Source organism: Panthera onca, chromosome D2 (assembly GCF_046562875.1).
Source record: "Panthera onca isolate mPanOnc1 chromosome D2, mPanOnc1 haplotype 2, whole genome shotgun sequence".
Lineage (NCBI taxonomy): Eukaryota > Metazoa > Chordata > Mammalia > Carnivora > Felidae > Panthera > Panthera onca.
The window spans coordinates 34,738,506-34,753,770 of record NC_138349.1 but is presented as its reverse complement, the minus strand read 5'-3'; the positions used below and the strand labels follow the sequence as shown (position 1 = coordinate 34,753,770).

The window sequence follows — 15,265 nt, the reverse complement described above, 5'->3', positions numbered from 1 at the left end:
CCCTTGTGCTTCATCTCTTTCCCCATCTCTCCCTTACCAAACCCCTGCCAATCACTGACCTTTCTATAGTTTTGCCTTTTTCATAATGTCCTATAGTTGGGATCATACAATATGTGTTCTGTTCAGACTGGCTTTGTTCACTTAACAATATGCATTTAAGATTCCTCCATGTCTTTTTATGGCTTGATAGCTTATTTGTTTTTATTGATGAAAAATATTGCATTGTATGGATGCACCATTCACCTATTGAAGGACATCTTGGTTGCTTCTAATTTCTGGCAGTTAAAAATAAAGCTGCTGTAAACGTTTGTGTGCAGGTTTGTGTGGACATAACTTTTCAGTTCATTTAGGTAAATACCTGGGGGTACAGTTGCTAGATCATAGAGAGAGGCTGTATTTAGCTTTGTAAGAAACAGCCAAACTGTCTTCCAGAGTGGCTTTACTATTTTACATTCTCAGCACTAATCAATGGGAGTTCTGTTGCTCCACACCGTCACCAGGATTTGGTGTTGTCAGTGTTTTGGATTTTAGCCATTCTAATAGATGCGTGGTAGTATCTTGTTTTAACTTGCAATTCCGTATTGGCATGTGATAGCATTTTTTTCGCATGCTTCTTTGCTATGTGCATATATTCTTTGGTGAGGTATCTGTTCAGATCTTTTGTACACTTTTATTTTTATTTATTTTCAATTTTTTTAAGTTTATTTATTTATTTTGAGAGAGAGAGGGGCAGAGGGAGAGAAAGAATCCCAAGCAGGCTCCACACAGTCAGCACAGAGCCTGATGCCAGGCTCAAACTCAAACCACGAGATCATGACATGAGCTGAAATCAAGAGTTGGACACTTAACCGACTCAGCCACCCAGACGCCCCTACACTTTTAAATATGGTTGTTGGTTTTCTTATTGTTGACTTCTAAGTGTTTTTTTTTATATTTTATAGTACTATGTGTTTTGAAAATATCCTCTCCCATTCTGTAGCTTATCTTTTTAGTCTCTTAACAATGTCTTTTTAGAACAGAAGATACTCACTGCCAAATCCAAGGTCACTTAGATTTTCTTCTGTGTTATTTTCTAGAGTTTTGTGTCTTACATTTATGTCTGTGATCCATTATGAGTTAATTTTTGTGAAATCCATTCATGAACATGGAATATCTCTCCATTTATTTAGATTTTCTTTGATTTCTTTCATCAGAGTTTTGTGGTTTTCTTCACATAGATCTTGTATATATTTGGTTAGATTTATACATAATTCATTTTTTTGGTGCTAAAGTAAATGGTATTGTGTTTTTAATTTCAAATTCCAGTTGTTCCTTGCTGGTTTACAGAAAGGCAGTTGACTTTGGTATGTTAGCCTGGTATCCTGCAACCTTCCTATAATCACTGACTAGTTCTGGGAATTTTTTTGTTGTTGATTGTTTGGGGTTTTGTACATGGACAATCATGTCATCTGCAGACAAGGCTTTTCTTTCTTCCTTCCTAATATGAATACCTTTTATTACTTTTTCTCTTATTGAATTAGCAATGAATATCAGTATGATGGTTAAATAGGAGTGGTGAGGAGGAACATCCTTGCCTGTTTCTGATCTCATGGGGAGAAGCATTACGTTTCTCACCACTAAGTATGATGTTAGTTTTGTATGATTTTTATTCTTTTAAATTTAAGGTGTGTTTTATAGCCCAGAATATGGCCTATATTGGCGAATGTTCTATGTGAGCTTGAGAAGAATATATATTCTGTTGTTGGATGAAGTATATTCTGTAAATGTCCGTGAAACCCAGTTGACTGATAATGCTCTTTAGTTCAACCATATCCTTAACTGAATTTCTGGCTGCTGGATCTGTCGATTACCAGAGGAGTTTTGAGGTCTTCAACTATATTAGTGGATTTATTTGTTTTCCTTGCTGTTCTATCAATTTTTGCCTCACATATTTTGATACTTTGTTATTAGGTACATGCACATTAAGGATTGTTATGTCTTTTTAGATACTGATCATTTTATCATTATGTAATACTTCTATCTCATAATTTTCCTTGCTCTGAAGTCTGCTTTATCTGAAATTAATATAGCTACTCCAGTGTTCTTTTGATTAGTGTTACCATAGTGTATCTTTTTCCATCCCTTTACTTTTAATCTCTCTTGTATTTTTATATTTAAAGTATTCCTTTGATGCAACATATGGTTGCATCTTGTGTTTGTTCTCCACCTAGAATTGTAGAACTTCTATAAGAAAATATAGGAGTTTCTCTTCGTAATACTGGGGTAAGCAAAGATATTTTTTAGAAGGATCACAAAAAGCTATACAAAATTGAAAATTGGACTTCAAATAAAAACTTATTTATCAAAAGACTCTTGTAAGAAAATTGGTAGGCAAGCCACAGACTAGGAGAAAACATTTGAAAGATTATTTTTTTGTGACAGGACTCATAGCCATAATATGTAAAGAGCTTTTACAAATTAATAAGAAAAAGGAAAAAAAAGAATGAAAATAGGAACTTCTAGTTTCTGTTCTGACATGTAAAAGAGCCTTGTAGTAATCATTCCTGTCTTTACAACAAGAAGTTAAACTGAAAATAAAAAACCTTTTTTAGATCCATTGGAAAACTGAAATTATAGGGCAATCTGCTACACCCCGAATTAGAGAGACAGGCAATAGAGGCTCTCACAGTTTACTGAGAGCAGAAGCCCCTGCTGGAGCTTGGTAGGAACATTTAAAGGTGATTGAGCATGTTCTGGCTTCAGAGATAAAAATTTGGAGGGGCCCAGGAAGTCCACTACTCTTTAATGAGTTTTAGCTTCAGGAGCCCTACCAGAGTCTAGATCTGGTGGAGCCCTACCAGTGAAGATCACAGAAAAATACCAACCGAGAAAGAAAAAAGTAACCAGTTTGAAATAAGCCCTAAGTGTATTCTTAGCAAAGGCCCGCTGGCAAAATTTTGATATGAATCCCATTACTTCAATAGATGTTAAGCTTAATAGCTTTTTTGTTTGTTCTTCTTTTTTTTTTTACCCTAAATTATTTATTTTTTTAATTTGCATCCAAGTTAGTTAGCCTGTAGTGCAACAATGATTTCAGTAGTAGATTCCTTAATGCCCCTTACCCATTTAGCCCATCCCCCCTCCCAGCACCCCTCCAGTGACCCTCTGTTCTCCATATTTAAGAGTCTCTTCTGTTTTGTCTCCCTCCGTGTTTATATGATTTTTGCTTCCCTTCCCTTATGTTCATCTGTTCTGTATCTTAAAGTCCTCATATGAGTGAAGTCATATGATATTTGTCTTTCTCTGACTGACTTATTTCGCTTAGCATAATACCCTCCAGTTCCACCCACGTAGTTGTGAATGGCAAGATTGCATTCTTTTTGATTGCCGAGTAATACTCCATTGTATATATGTACCACATCTTTATCCATTCATCCATTGATGGACATTTGGGCTCTTTCCATACTTTGGCTGTTTTCAGTAGTGCTGCTTTAAACATTGGGGTGCATGTGCCCCTTCAAAACAGCATACCTGTATCCCTTGGATAAATACCTAGTAGTGCAATTTCTGGGTTGTAGGGTAGTTCTATTTTTAATTTTTTGAGGAACCTCCATACTGTTTTCCAGAATGGCTGCACCAGTTTGCACTCCCACCAACAGTGCAAAAGAGATCCTCTTTCTCCACATCCTCACCAGCATCCGTTGTTGCCTGAGTTGTTAATGTTAGCCATTCTGACTAGTGTGAGGTGGTATCTCATTGTGGTTTTGATTTGTAGTTCCCTGATGATGAGTGATGTTGAGCATTTTTTCATGTGTCAGTTGGCCATCTGGATGTCTTCTTTGGAGAAGTGTCTATCCATGTCTTTTGCCTATTTCTTCACTGGATTATTTGATTTTTGGGTGTTGAGTTTGATAAGTTCTTTATAGATTTTGGATACTAACCCTTTGTCTGATATGTTGTTTGCAAATATCTTGTCCCATTCTGTCTGTTGCCTTTTAGTTTTGCTGATTGTTTCCTTTGCTGTGCAGAGGCTTTTTATTTTGATGAGGTCCCAGTAGTCCATTTTTGATTTTGTTTCTCTTGCCTCCAGAGACATGTTGAGTAAGAAGTTGCTGCAGCCAAGTTCGAAGAGGTTTTTGCCTGCTTTCTCCTCAAGGATTTTGAGGGCTTCGGGTCTTAAATTTAGGTCTTTCATCCATTTTGAGTTTATTTTTGTGTATGGTGTAAGAAAGTGGTCCAGGTTCATTCTTCTGCATGTCACAGTCCAGTTTTCCCAGCACCACTTGCTGAAGAGACTATCTTTATTCCATTGGCTATTCTTTCCTGCTTTGTCAAAGATTAGTTGGCGATATGTTTGTAGGTCCATTTCTGGGTTCTCTATTCTGTTCCATTGATCTGAGTGTCTGTTTTTGTGCCAGTACCATACTGTCTTGATGATTACAGCTTTGTAATGCAGCTTGAAGTCCGGTATTTCTTCTTGGGACAGTTTTCATATCTTATGTTTTATGAAGGACTTTGACCACTTTATCTGAGTTAATTTATTGGCATAAACTTTTATCCTTTTAATGTCTGCAGGATCTGTAGAAATGTTCATCTTTGTCATTTTCAGTGTTAGCAATTTGTATTAATTTGCCTTGATTTGTATGAAACAAGGCTTATCAATTTTATGGATGTTTTCTTTTCTTTTCTTTTTTTTTTTTTTGAGAGAGAAAGAGCTCTCACACATGCTCGAGTGGGGGAAGGGCAGAAGATGAGGGAGAGAGAATCCTCAGGCTCCACACCTAGCTTGGAGCCCAACTTGGGCGTGGAGCCAGAAACCATGCAGGCCTTGATCTCATGGCTCTGGGATCATGCCCTAGCCAAAATCAAGAGTTGGACGCTCAACTGACTGAGCCATCCAGGCGCCTATTTTATGGATATTTTCAAAGATCTAACATTTGAGTTTATTTACTCTTTGATTTCTGTTTTTGTTTTTATTATTTCCATTGTTATACTTGGGGTTTAATTTGTTCTTTTTCTTTCTTCAGACAGTGGAAATTTAGAACAGTGATTTTATGGCTTTCTTTTTTATTACACACATTTAAAGTTATACATTTTCCTCTGAGAACTGCTTTATTTGCACCCCACAACTTTTGAAATGTTGTTTTTACTATCTTTTAGTTTAAAATATTTTCTTTTTTTTTTTTTTTTTTTTTTTTTTACTTTTGGGTTATTTACAAGTGTATTGTTTACTTTTCAAGTACTTGGAAGATTTTTGGGATATATTATGATCTTTATTATTAATTTCTAGTTTAATACTATTGGGTGAGTGAACATACTCTGTATGATTTCAGACCTTTGACATTTATTGAGACTTGTTTAGTGACCCAGCATATCACCTGTCTTGATGAATATTTCACGTGTGCTTGAAGAGACTGTGTATTTTGCAGTTGTGGCTTTAATGTTCTAGAAATACCAGTTAGGTTGTGTTAGTGTTAAAACAGTTCAAATTTTCTTTTCCCTTAGTGTTTTGTTTTGTTGGCCAGTTCTATCAGGGGTAAGAAAAGGGTGTTAAGTTTTCAACTATTGTGGTATGTCTATCTTCCCTTTAGTTCTTTAAATGTTCTTTTATGTATTTCAAAGCTCTGTTATTAAATGCATTCACATTTATGATTGTTTTATAATCTTACTGTTTGACTCTGTATCATATGAAATGTCCTTCTTTATCTTTGGTGATATTCTGTGTCTTGAATTCAACTTTGCCTGGTGTTGATGTGGTCATTTTAGTTATTCCAGCATGCTTATACTAGATGTTTCATGATGTATCTTTGACTTTTTTTTTTACTTTTAACCTCAGTCTTTATATTTAAAATGTGTTTCTTACCAATAGCATATAGCTGGGTGTTACTTTTTTTCATCCAGTAGGCAATCTCTACTTTGTTCTAGACCATTTACAATTATTTAATATTATTATGGTTGACTTTTTAATCTTGCTGTTTTCTGTTTGTCTGATTCCTTCCTTCCTTCCTTCCTTCCTTCCTTCCTTCCTTCCTTCCTTCCTTCCTTTTTATGACTAAGTTTTTTTAGTATATATATTTATCTCTAACTCTGTTCACTTACTAGTATATATCTTTGTTAAACATTTTAGCAGCTACTCTAGAGAGCACAATATGCATGTTTAACTCACCACAGTTCACTTTCAAATAATGTTGTTAGACTTCATCAAAATATAAAACTTATAACAGTATAATTGTATTTATTCCCGCCCTCTGTTTGTTGTGTTTTTGTTTTAACATAATTTACTTATGATATACATATATGTTATATATATCATACACCTATTAACCATAATTAAAAGAGAGTTTTTAATAAAACTTACCCACTTAACCTTTCTGTTGCTCTTTTTCCCTTTTTGCAGATACAGACTTCTAACTGGTATAATTGTCTTTAGCATGATAAATTTTGTTTAGTATTTATTGTAGTACACATCTGTCTTCTGAAGAAAAGTTTCTTGCTTTGTGTATCTGGAAATGTGTTTATTTCACACATTACAAATGTAATTAGATTTGTATATTAGATTTGTAATTAGATCTTTTTTCCTCTGGCTACTTTTATGATTTTACTTCATATGTTTTGTTTTTATAAGTTTGACTGTGATGTGCTTAGGTGTGATTTTCTTTGCAGTTATATTACTTGGAGGTTATTTAGCTTATTTTGAATCTGTGAGTTGATACTTTTCATCAATTTAGAAAATTTGGGGACTCTTATTTCTTCAAATATTTCTTCACCATTATTTTCTCTCTCTCCTTTCTTTTGGGAACTCCAGTTATATGTATGTTTGATCATTTAATGTCCGTAATTTCTAGGAACTCTCCTTTTCTCTTTTCTGTTTCATACTGGATAAATTTTTGGACCTATCTTAAACTTTACTGAGCCTATTTTTATTGATCTCACAGTATTCTGAGATCCTGTTTTTTTCTTTGTGTGTATGTATTTGTGCATTTTGCATAATGTCTGTTTAGTTGTCTTCACATTTATGAATAGTTTTTTCTTCCATATCTAGTCTGCTATTAAATAGTCCATTGAGTGAATGAATTCTTCATTATGATATTTTATTTTCAGCTTTTTCTTTTGATTCTTTGTTATAATATCTGTTTCTCCACTACACTTCCCCATCTCTTCATGATTATTAACTACTATTTTTTTATTAGATTCTATAATACATATTGTTGTTAAAGTTTCATCTGTTAATTACAAGCTCTAGGCCACCTGTATGTATACTTCTGTTGACTTTTTTCTTTTACTTTTGGGTCACAGTTTTCTACTTATTTATGTATCTTGTAATTTTTTCTTATATGTAGGATATTGTATTTAGGATAGTAGAGACTGAAGTAACAACTTCTATGATAATTAAAAATCTGGTGAATTGGAAATGCTCAGGGAGGGCAAATAAAGTAAGAACAGTGACATAATTTGTACCCTGTGGGCTGGAGAACCATTAGAGTATTCACATGTTTTCCCTTTAAGAATGACACATAATTTTTTTGAAATGTCTCATACTTATAAAAGCAGACATCTTAGTAGAGGTTTAATATAGGGAGAAATTTATTTTAGTATTTATAAAAAATAAAAAATGCCAATAATGAGGACATCACTAGATTATTGCAATTGACTTACAAGTAGGTATTAATCTGTTCTAGAATAATTTTAAAGATAATTTCCATGATATGTTTTAAAATAGGATGTAAGCATATAGATCTGGAATTGTTGTAGATATTGACTAGATGTAATCGTGGCCAAATTGAGGTAATTACTACATGGTAGCATCAGGTGGTGCTGAGATCGTGACCTGAGCCTAAGTTGAATGCTTAGCCAACTGAGCCACCCAGGCACCCCTAGTCATCTAATTTTTAAATTAGTGGTAGATTTTGTGACAGTTTGCAAAATATACTCTATCTTTGGGAATATAGGCTGGAGAATCAACAAATATCTTTAAACTGAATTAAAAAATTTTTTTTTTACTGTTTATTTTTGAGAGAGAGAGAAAAAAACAGTACGAGCATAGGTGGGGCAGAGAGAACAGAGACACAGAATCTGAAGGAGGCTCCAGGCCCCAAGCTGTCGGTACAGAGCCTGGCACAGGGCTTGAACTCATAAGATCATGACCTGAGCCAAAGTCAGGATGCTCAACTGACTGAGCCACCCAGGCACCTGTAATTTTTGTTCTCTAGATAGTGCCTTTCCTCATTTTTAATATCCAAATCAATGGGAAAGTGTCAAATATTATTTGATTAATTAAAAAAAAATCCCTCTAGCCAAAACATAAGAGACTCTTAAAAACTGAGAACAAACTGAGGGTTGATGGGGGGTGGGAGAGAGGGCAGGTTGGGTGATGGGTATTGAAGAGGGCACCTGTTGGGATGAGCACTGGGTGTTGTATGAAAACCAATTTGACAATAAATTTCATATTAAAAAAAAAATCCCTCTACCTACTTTCAGTGGATTTTGGTGGTGAATATTATTGTAGGAAACTGAGAGTTTTGTTTTCTCTACCAATTAATTATAATATCTTCACCGAGGGGCGCCTGGGTGGCTCAGTCGGTTGAGCGGCCAACTTCGGCTCAGGTCATGATCTCACAGTTCGTGGGTTCGAGCCCCGCGTCAGGCTCTGTGCTGACAGCTCAGAGCCTGGAGCCTGTTTCAGATTCTGTGTCTCCCTCTCTCTGACCCTCCCCCGTTCATGCTCTGTCTCTCTCTGTCTCAACAATGAATAAATGTTAAAAAAAAATATTTAAAAAAAAATAATATCTTCGCCGAATTATATACTCTTTGTGTTTCAGTTTCTCATCTATAGAGTGTAAATAGTAATGTCTGCCATAGACATCTACCTCATAGAAGACTAGAGAAAATCAAAGTATGTATATGAAAATACACAGCAGTTTCTCTGGGGCATAGGCTGTATTTTACTAATTACTGCATACTCACTGTGTCATTCAGTATATATTTGTTGGGTTGAAGATAAATCAATCTGTGGTTTTTTACTTGTTTTTTATGATGCCTATTATTATTACTAAGTGCTTTAAATAGTGTAAAATTAAAAAAAAAATCTCCTTAGTATACATTTTACTTTCATTTGAATTAAATCCGTACATTATTTATGTTACAGTACATGGATGGGAGAGATATTATGAAAGCACATGTCAAATAACTAAATATTCTCATTAAAAATTTTGGAACTTTTTAAAGGTATACATTTAACGTACTGTGATGACTATGATACTGCTTATGGTGTTATAGATTTAGATGAAATGAAATAAGGAAGCTGTATGGTAGTATAAGTCATGAATTTTCAGCCTGCAAACTTGTTCATATGGTTTATAGTTTGTGTAAATAGAAATAAATATTAATTTTTCCTATTTTAACTATAACTGTGTCCTTTTTGATTGGAGTGTTTGGACTGATTATTTTGTAAAATTAATGTAATAACTTTTTATAGAGTTTTATTTTTAACTTTTCACAGGTATTATTCTGCTCTAAAAACTATGGAACAATTAGAAAATGTGTATTTTCCCCGGGTTAGTCAATACCGGTTTTGTCAGCTAATGATAGAAAATCTTCCTAAACTCCGTGAGGATATTAAGGAAATTTCCATGTCTGATCTCAAAGACTTTTTGGAAAGCATTCGAAAACATTCTGACAAAATAGGTGAAACAGCAATGAAACAGGTGAGAATAAAAAGAAAATTCTTAACTTAATGTTTAAAAAAATTTTTTTTTAAATATCTATTTTTGACAGAGAGAGAGAGAGAGGCAGAGCATGAGTGGGGGAGGGGCAGAGTGAGAGGGAGACACAATCTGACACAGGCTCCAGGCTCCGAGCTCTCAGCACAGAGCCCGACGCAGGGCTCGAACTCACAGACTGCGAGATCATGACCTGAGCCAAAGTCGGACACTCAACCGACTGAGCCGCCCAGGAGCCCCTAATTTAATGTTATTCAGTGGTGTAAGTTATAGAATATATCCAAAGTTTACCTTTTTTTTTTTTTAGTTACCTAAAATGCTTATTTTTGTTTAGCTTAACCCTTTTCTTATTTTTCCTGAATCTTGCTTGGAATGGATTTAATCAGCATTTTCTTTTGGTTTGCAGTTATTCTGTATTTAAGTAAAGTCAATCTAACTTGACTCACCAGCCTTTCTCCTGGTTAAGTCAGGTATAATATTAACTTGTGCCAGCAGACAAATTTGCTGTAAAATTAGCTGAACCACAAACAGAGGCAAATGGGATTCCTTTTATCATAAGATTTTAAATTACTGTCTCCTTAAAAGTATTATCTTTGAGTTGACAACTCCTGCAGGTCAATAAGAAGAAGAAAAAATAGTAGACAAGATTTGGCAGTTATAAAGTTAATGTACCTACCTTTTGAATCAGCAGTTCTTCCAGATAATTCCAGTGAGAAATGAAAACATGTCCTTGTGATGTTCACAGCAACTCTGTTCACGATTAGCCCCAAACTGGAAACAACCCAAAGGGGCATCAACAGGGGAGTGGATAAACAAATTGTGCTGTATAAAAATATAATGGAGTATTACTTAGCAATAAAAAGGAATGAAATTACTGATATGTACAAAAACAAATATTAATCTCCTGGGCATTATGCTAAACTACAGAAGCTGGACACACAAAAAAGCACAGGTTGTGGGATTCCATTTATATTGCAGTTGTAAAGCAGGAGAAACCAAAGGGAAAAAGTCATGGGGTGCCTGGGTGGCTCAGTGCGTTAAGTGTCTGACTTAAGCTCAGGTCATGATCTCAGGGTTCAGGAGTTCGAACCCCACATTGGGCTCTCTGCTGTCAGCATGGAGCCTGCTTCAGATCTCTATGTTCCCCCACCCCTCCTCCCCCCACCTCTCTGCCCCTTCCCTGCTTGCTTACACATGCTCTGTATCTCTCAAAACTAAAATAAAACTTAAAAAAAAATCAGAGCAATGGTTGCCTCTGGTTGGGGAGATTGCCTGGAAAGGGACATGAAGGGACTTTCTGGGGAGATGGAAATGTTTTGTCTTATGCTAAAAGTGCATCCACTTGTCAAAATTGTGCAGTTAAGGTCTATACATCTCAGCATATATAAATCTGACCTCAAAGAAATTTGTAAAAAATCATTGGTGTGTGTGTGTGTGTGTGTGTGTGTGTGTGTGTGTGTGTGTGTTTGTGCACTGAGTGGGTAAAGATACATAGATGACACAAGAATGTATAAATATTGTTGAAGGTAGGTGATGAGTACTTGGGAGTTAATTATATTAATCTGTTCACTTTGTTTATATTTGAAATTTTTAGTAAAAAGTTTTAAAGTGATTATACTTTAAAATTTCTTAACTAAAACTTCTAATAATCACAGTGTCATAAAAATAAAACAGTCCTCCTAATTTTTTTTCTCAAGTATTAGAAACTACTTTAGAGAAGCTTGAGGTACCTACCTTTTGAATCAGCAGTTCTTCCAGATAATTCCAGTGAGAAATGAAAACATGTCCTTGTGATGTTCACAGCAACTCTGTTGCAGGGTGGGGCAGGGTGGGGCAGGGTGGGGCAGAGGGAGGCAGACTGGGTAGCACCTGAGCTGAGAGCCAGAGAGTGCCCTGCAGGTGCGACCTTCGCTTCCTTCTCCTGCCAGGGCTTCCAGAGAAGCTTTTTACTTTATTTTATTATTTTTTAAAAGTTTATTTATTTATTTCTGAAAGAGAGAGAGAAAGAGAGTGCATGCATGTGCCTGCAGGAGCAGTGGAGGGGCAGAAAGAGAGAGAGAGAGAGGGACAGAGGATCTGAAGTGGGCTCTGGGCTGACAGCAGAGAGCCCAATGTGGGGCTCGAACTCACAAACTGTGAGATCATGACCTGAGCCTAAGGCAGATGCTTAACCAACTGAGTCACCCAGTGCCTCTATTTTATTTTATTTTATTTTTTTATTTTTTAAAAAAAAATTTTTTAAAACATTTATTTATTTTTGAGACAGAGAGAGACAAAGCATGAACAGGGGAGGGTCAGAGAGAGAGGGAGACACAGAATCTGAAACAGGCTCCAGGCTCTGAGCTGTCAGCACAGAGCCCAATGTGGGGCTCGATCACAGACTGCGAGATCATGACCTGAGCTGAAGTCGGCCGCTTTACTGACTGAGCCACCCAGGTGCCCCTATTTTATTTTTTAATTAAAGCAATGTATCTGTATCAGACTGTCACAACAGAGGAAATTAAAATTCAGTATATGAACTTTTTCCCTACTTATTTTTTAATTAGTTATTTTTGTTTATTTATTTATTTTGAGAGAGAGAGAGAGAGAAAGTGGGGAAGGGGCAGAGAGAGAGAGGGAAAGAGAGAGAATCCCAAGCAGGCTCAACACCACCAGTGCAGAACCCAGTGTGGGGCTCAAATTCATGAACCACAAGATCATGACCTTAGCCAAAGTCAGATGGTTAACTGACTGAGTCACCCAGGTGCCCCTCTACTTTAACTTTTTCCAGAATTATCTTCAAATCAGATAATCTCCATTATATTCCTATTAATCATTTCAGCTTTGCACAGTATTCTGTGTTAATTTGTTTAACAGATTTAATAAATTTGTTTAGTAAATTGTTTATTTTGGGGATGTATAGATTTTGAAAATTCTTTATCAGGATCAATATACTTTAATAATAAATGAAAACCATATATAATAATGTAAGATTTGTGCAATAATGTTTTTTAAAGTTGTTTCTTTTTAAAGAATTTCCCGTTAACTGTTGCTTATCTGTAGCTTATCTACAGGTGGGCTATAGCAGATTTGATTTTCAAATTATTATTTTTAACATTTTTTTAAATGTTTTATTTATTCTTGAGAGAGAGAGAGACACAGAGCATGAACGAGGGAGGGACAGAGAGAGAGAGGGAGACACAGAATCCAAAGCAGGCTCCAGGCTCTGAGCTATCAGCACAGAGCCCGATGTGGGGCTCGAACTCACAAGCAGTGAAATCATGACCTGAGCCGAAGTCAGACGCCCAACCGACTGAGCCACCCAGGCACCCCCCAAATTATTTTCGATAGCATCTTTTGTTCAGATAAATACTTGGTTGATAAAAATATATATTTGTTTTCTGTGAATAAACAAAAGCTACAAAAGATAATTTAAGCCAAAGTTAATTTCCTGTCTTTCCTTTGGAAGCTACGTCTGAGGCCATTTTCCTTACCATTGGAATGATAGAAATGTGATTCATTGTGGGCAGTAGCATAGGAAAAGAAGTGGTAGAAGTGTTGGCCAGCAGGCTAGAGTTGGAACCTTAGATTAATAGCCTGGAAAAGATAAAGACTAAGTAAGTATGAGAGAATAAGGTTTGAAGCTAGAGTTCAGAAGAATCCAGAGATGCTGAATCTAGAGACTGTCATTATCCCAGAGAACTACATCCGTTAAGAAAGCCCCAGGAAAGACGAGTGGGTGGGTCCGTCGGTTAAGCATCTGACTTCAGCTTAGGTCATGATCTTATGGTTCCTAAGAGTGAACTCTGCATCGGGCTCTCTGCTGTCTGCACAGAGCCCGCTTCAGGTCCTCTGTCCCCTTCTCTCTCTCAAAAATAAAATAAGCATTTAAAAAAAAAATAAAAGAAAGCCCCAGGAAAGTGGAACCAAAAAGATTGGATATTACCTCACTATTCAGGTGGAATAAAGTATGAGATGTCATAGCTTTTCTCTGAAGTGATCATCTTTGTCCTTCACTGTTGACACTTCAAGAGATACTTAATAGGACTGATGCATTCTATAATAAAATGAGAATCGGGGGGGGGGGGGGGCGCCTGGGTGGCTCAGTCGGTTAAGCGTCCGACTTCGGCTCAGGTCATGATCTCACCGTCTGTGAGTTTGAGCCCCGCATCAGGCTCTGTGCTGACAGCTCAGAGCCTGGAGCCTGCTTCAGATTCTGTGTCTGCCTCTCTCTCTGCTCCTCCCCTGCTCATGCTCTGTCTCTCTCTGTCTCAAAAATAAATAAACATTAAAAAAAAAATCCAACTCTTGGTTTAAAAAATAAATAAATAAAATGAGAATCAGGGGAGCCTCTGATTCTTCTTGTAGCATCTCCCATTTCTTCTCAGGATATAAAGAAAGTCCTTTTGACTGATTGTCTCTGATCAGTGAGTGTTCTTCTACACTGGAGAGTTCTTCAACATTACATTCTTGCTTTCAGCATCACAATGTCTTCAGTACTTTTTCTCCTAAGTCTCCTAAGAGCAAGGAGTTCTGTGTATGTAATGGGGATAAAAAACCCATAATCACTTGGTAAGGTATTTTCAGCACAAGGATATCAATGATAGTTTAAAGTTCATGTTCTAGGGGCACCTAGGTGGTTCGGTCAGTTGAGTGTCATGATCTTGCGGTTCATGAGTTCAAGCCCCACATCAGGCTCACTGCTATCAGTGCAGAGCCCACTTTGGACCCTCTGACCCTCTCTCTCTCTGCCCCTCCCCCTCTTGCACTCTCTCAAACAAACAAAACAAAACAAAACAAAAACCACTTAAAGTTCATGTTCTATTATATAGTCAGTTTTAACTAAGTTTCGTTATTAAACTTATCTTCTCAGACCTCTTTTTCATGAATCAGCTTTGGACTCTTTCTACTGAGGCAGTCCACCAAGTCATGGGCCCTAGGATTTCAGGTTTATGAGAATTTCCTACTGAAAGGGAATGGACTCTTCCGAGTTTATTACCATTATTTTCTTGTAAAAAGCGTCAAGCTCCCTACCTCTGCAACTTAAACAGACCTTTCATCACAGAAACCTTTCCTAATCATGTCTTAATTCCATTATCTAATGTCCCATTTGTGGATTTACTTGTTATATATTTGCTTGAGTATCGTGTAGGCACATCGAATCTAGCATTTCTAAAAGTAAACTATCTTCTTACAAAATGTATTGATTTTTCCTATGTTTATTATGTCACAGAGTAATATGTCCAGTTTTCACAAGGCAGAAACTGGGGAACACTTTAGACTTTTCAGGAGTATTTATATTCTTTATGTAATTTGTTACTAAATTCTACTCGGTAACGATCAGTTCTGCTTCTCAATTTCTATCGATTCTGTATCCTCCTTTCTGTGTACCTAGACTGTTGTTATATCAAATTAATTATTCTCCTTATCTCTAGTCTTTTGCTTGCTATTCTAAAATGTGAGTATGACAACTTTCTCTTCAGTGACTCCCAGTGACCCTTTACCTAAATCTGAATTCTTCAGCGTGAAACAAAAGCCTCATCTCCTGGTACTCCTTCCTGTGATATAGCAGTAATGGATTTCTTACA

General features: G+C 36.2%; 1 protein-coding gene across 7 annotated transcripts in view; it reads left to right on the top strand.

The window, feature by feature from the left end:
- EXOC6 (exocyst complex component 6) overlaps nucleotides 1–15,265 on the top strand; it is a 296,986-nt gene that overhangs the window by 136,010 nt on the left and 145,711 nt on the right. For all 7 annotated transcript variants that reach the window (XR_013550527.2, XM_078434598.2, XM_078434597.2 and 4 more), the window contains one exon: nucleotides 9,479–9,683. Coding sequence is in view for 6 of the 7 variants with exons in the window: in XM_078434598.2 (XP_078290724.1) it covers nucleotides 9,479–9,683 (205 nt within the window). In the remaining variant the exon portion in view is untranslated. The remainder of the gene's footprint in view (nucleotides 1–9,478; nucleotides 9,684–15,265) is intronic.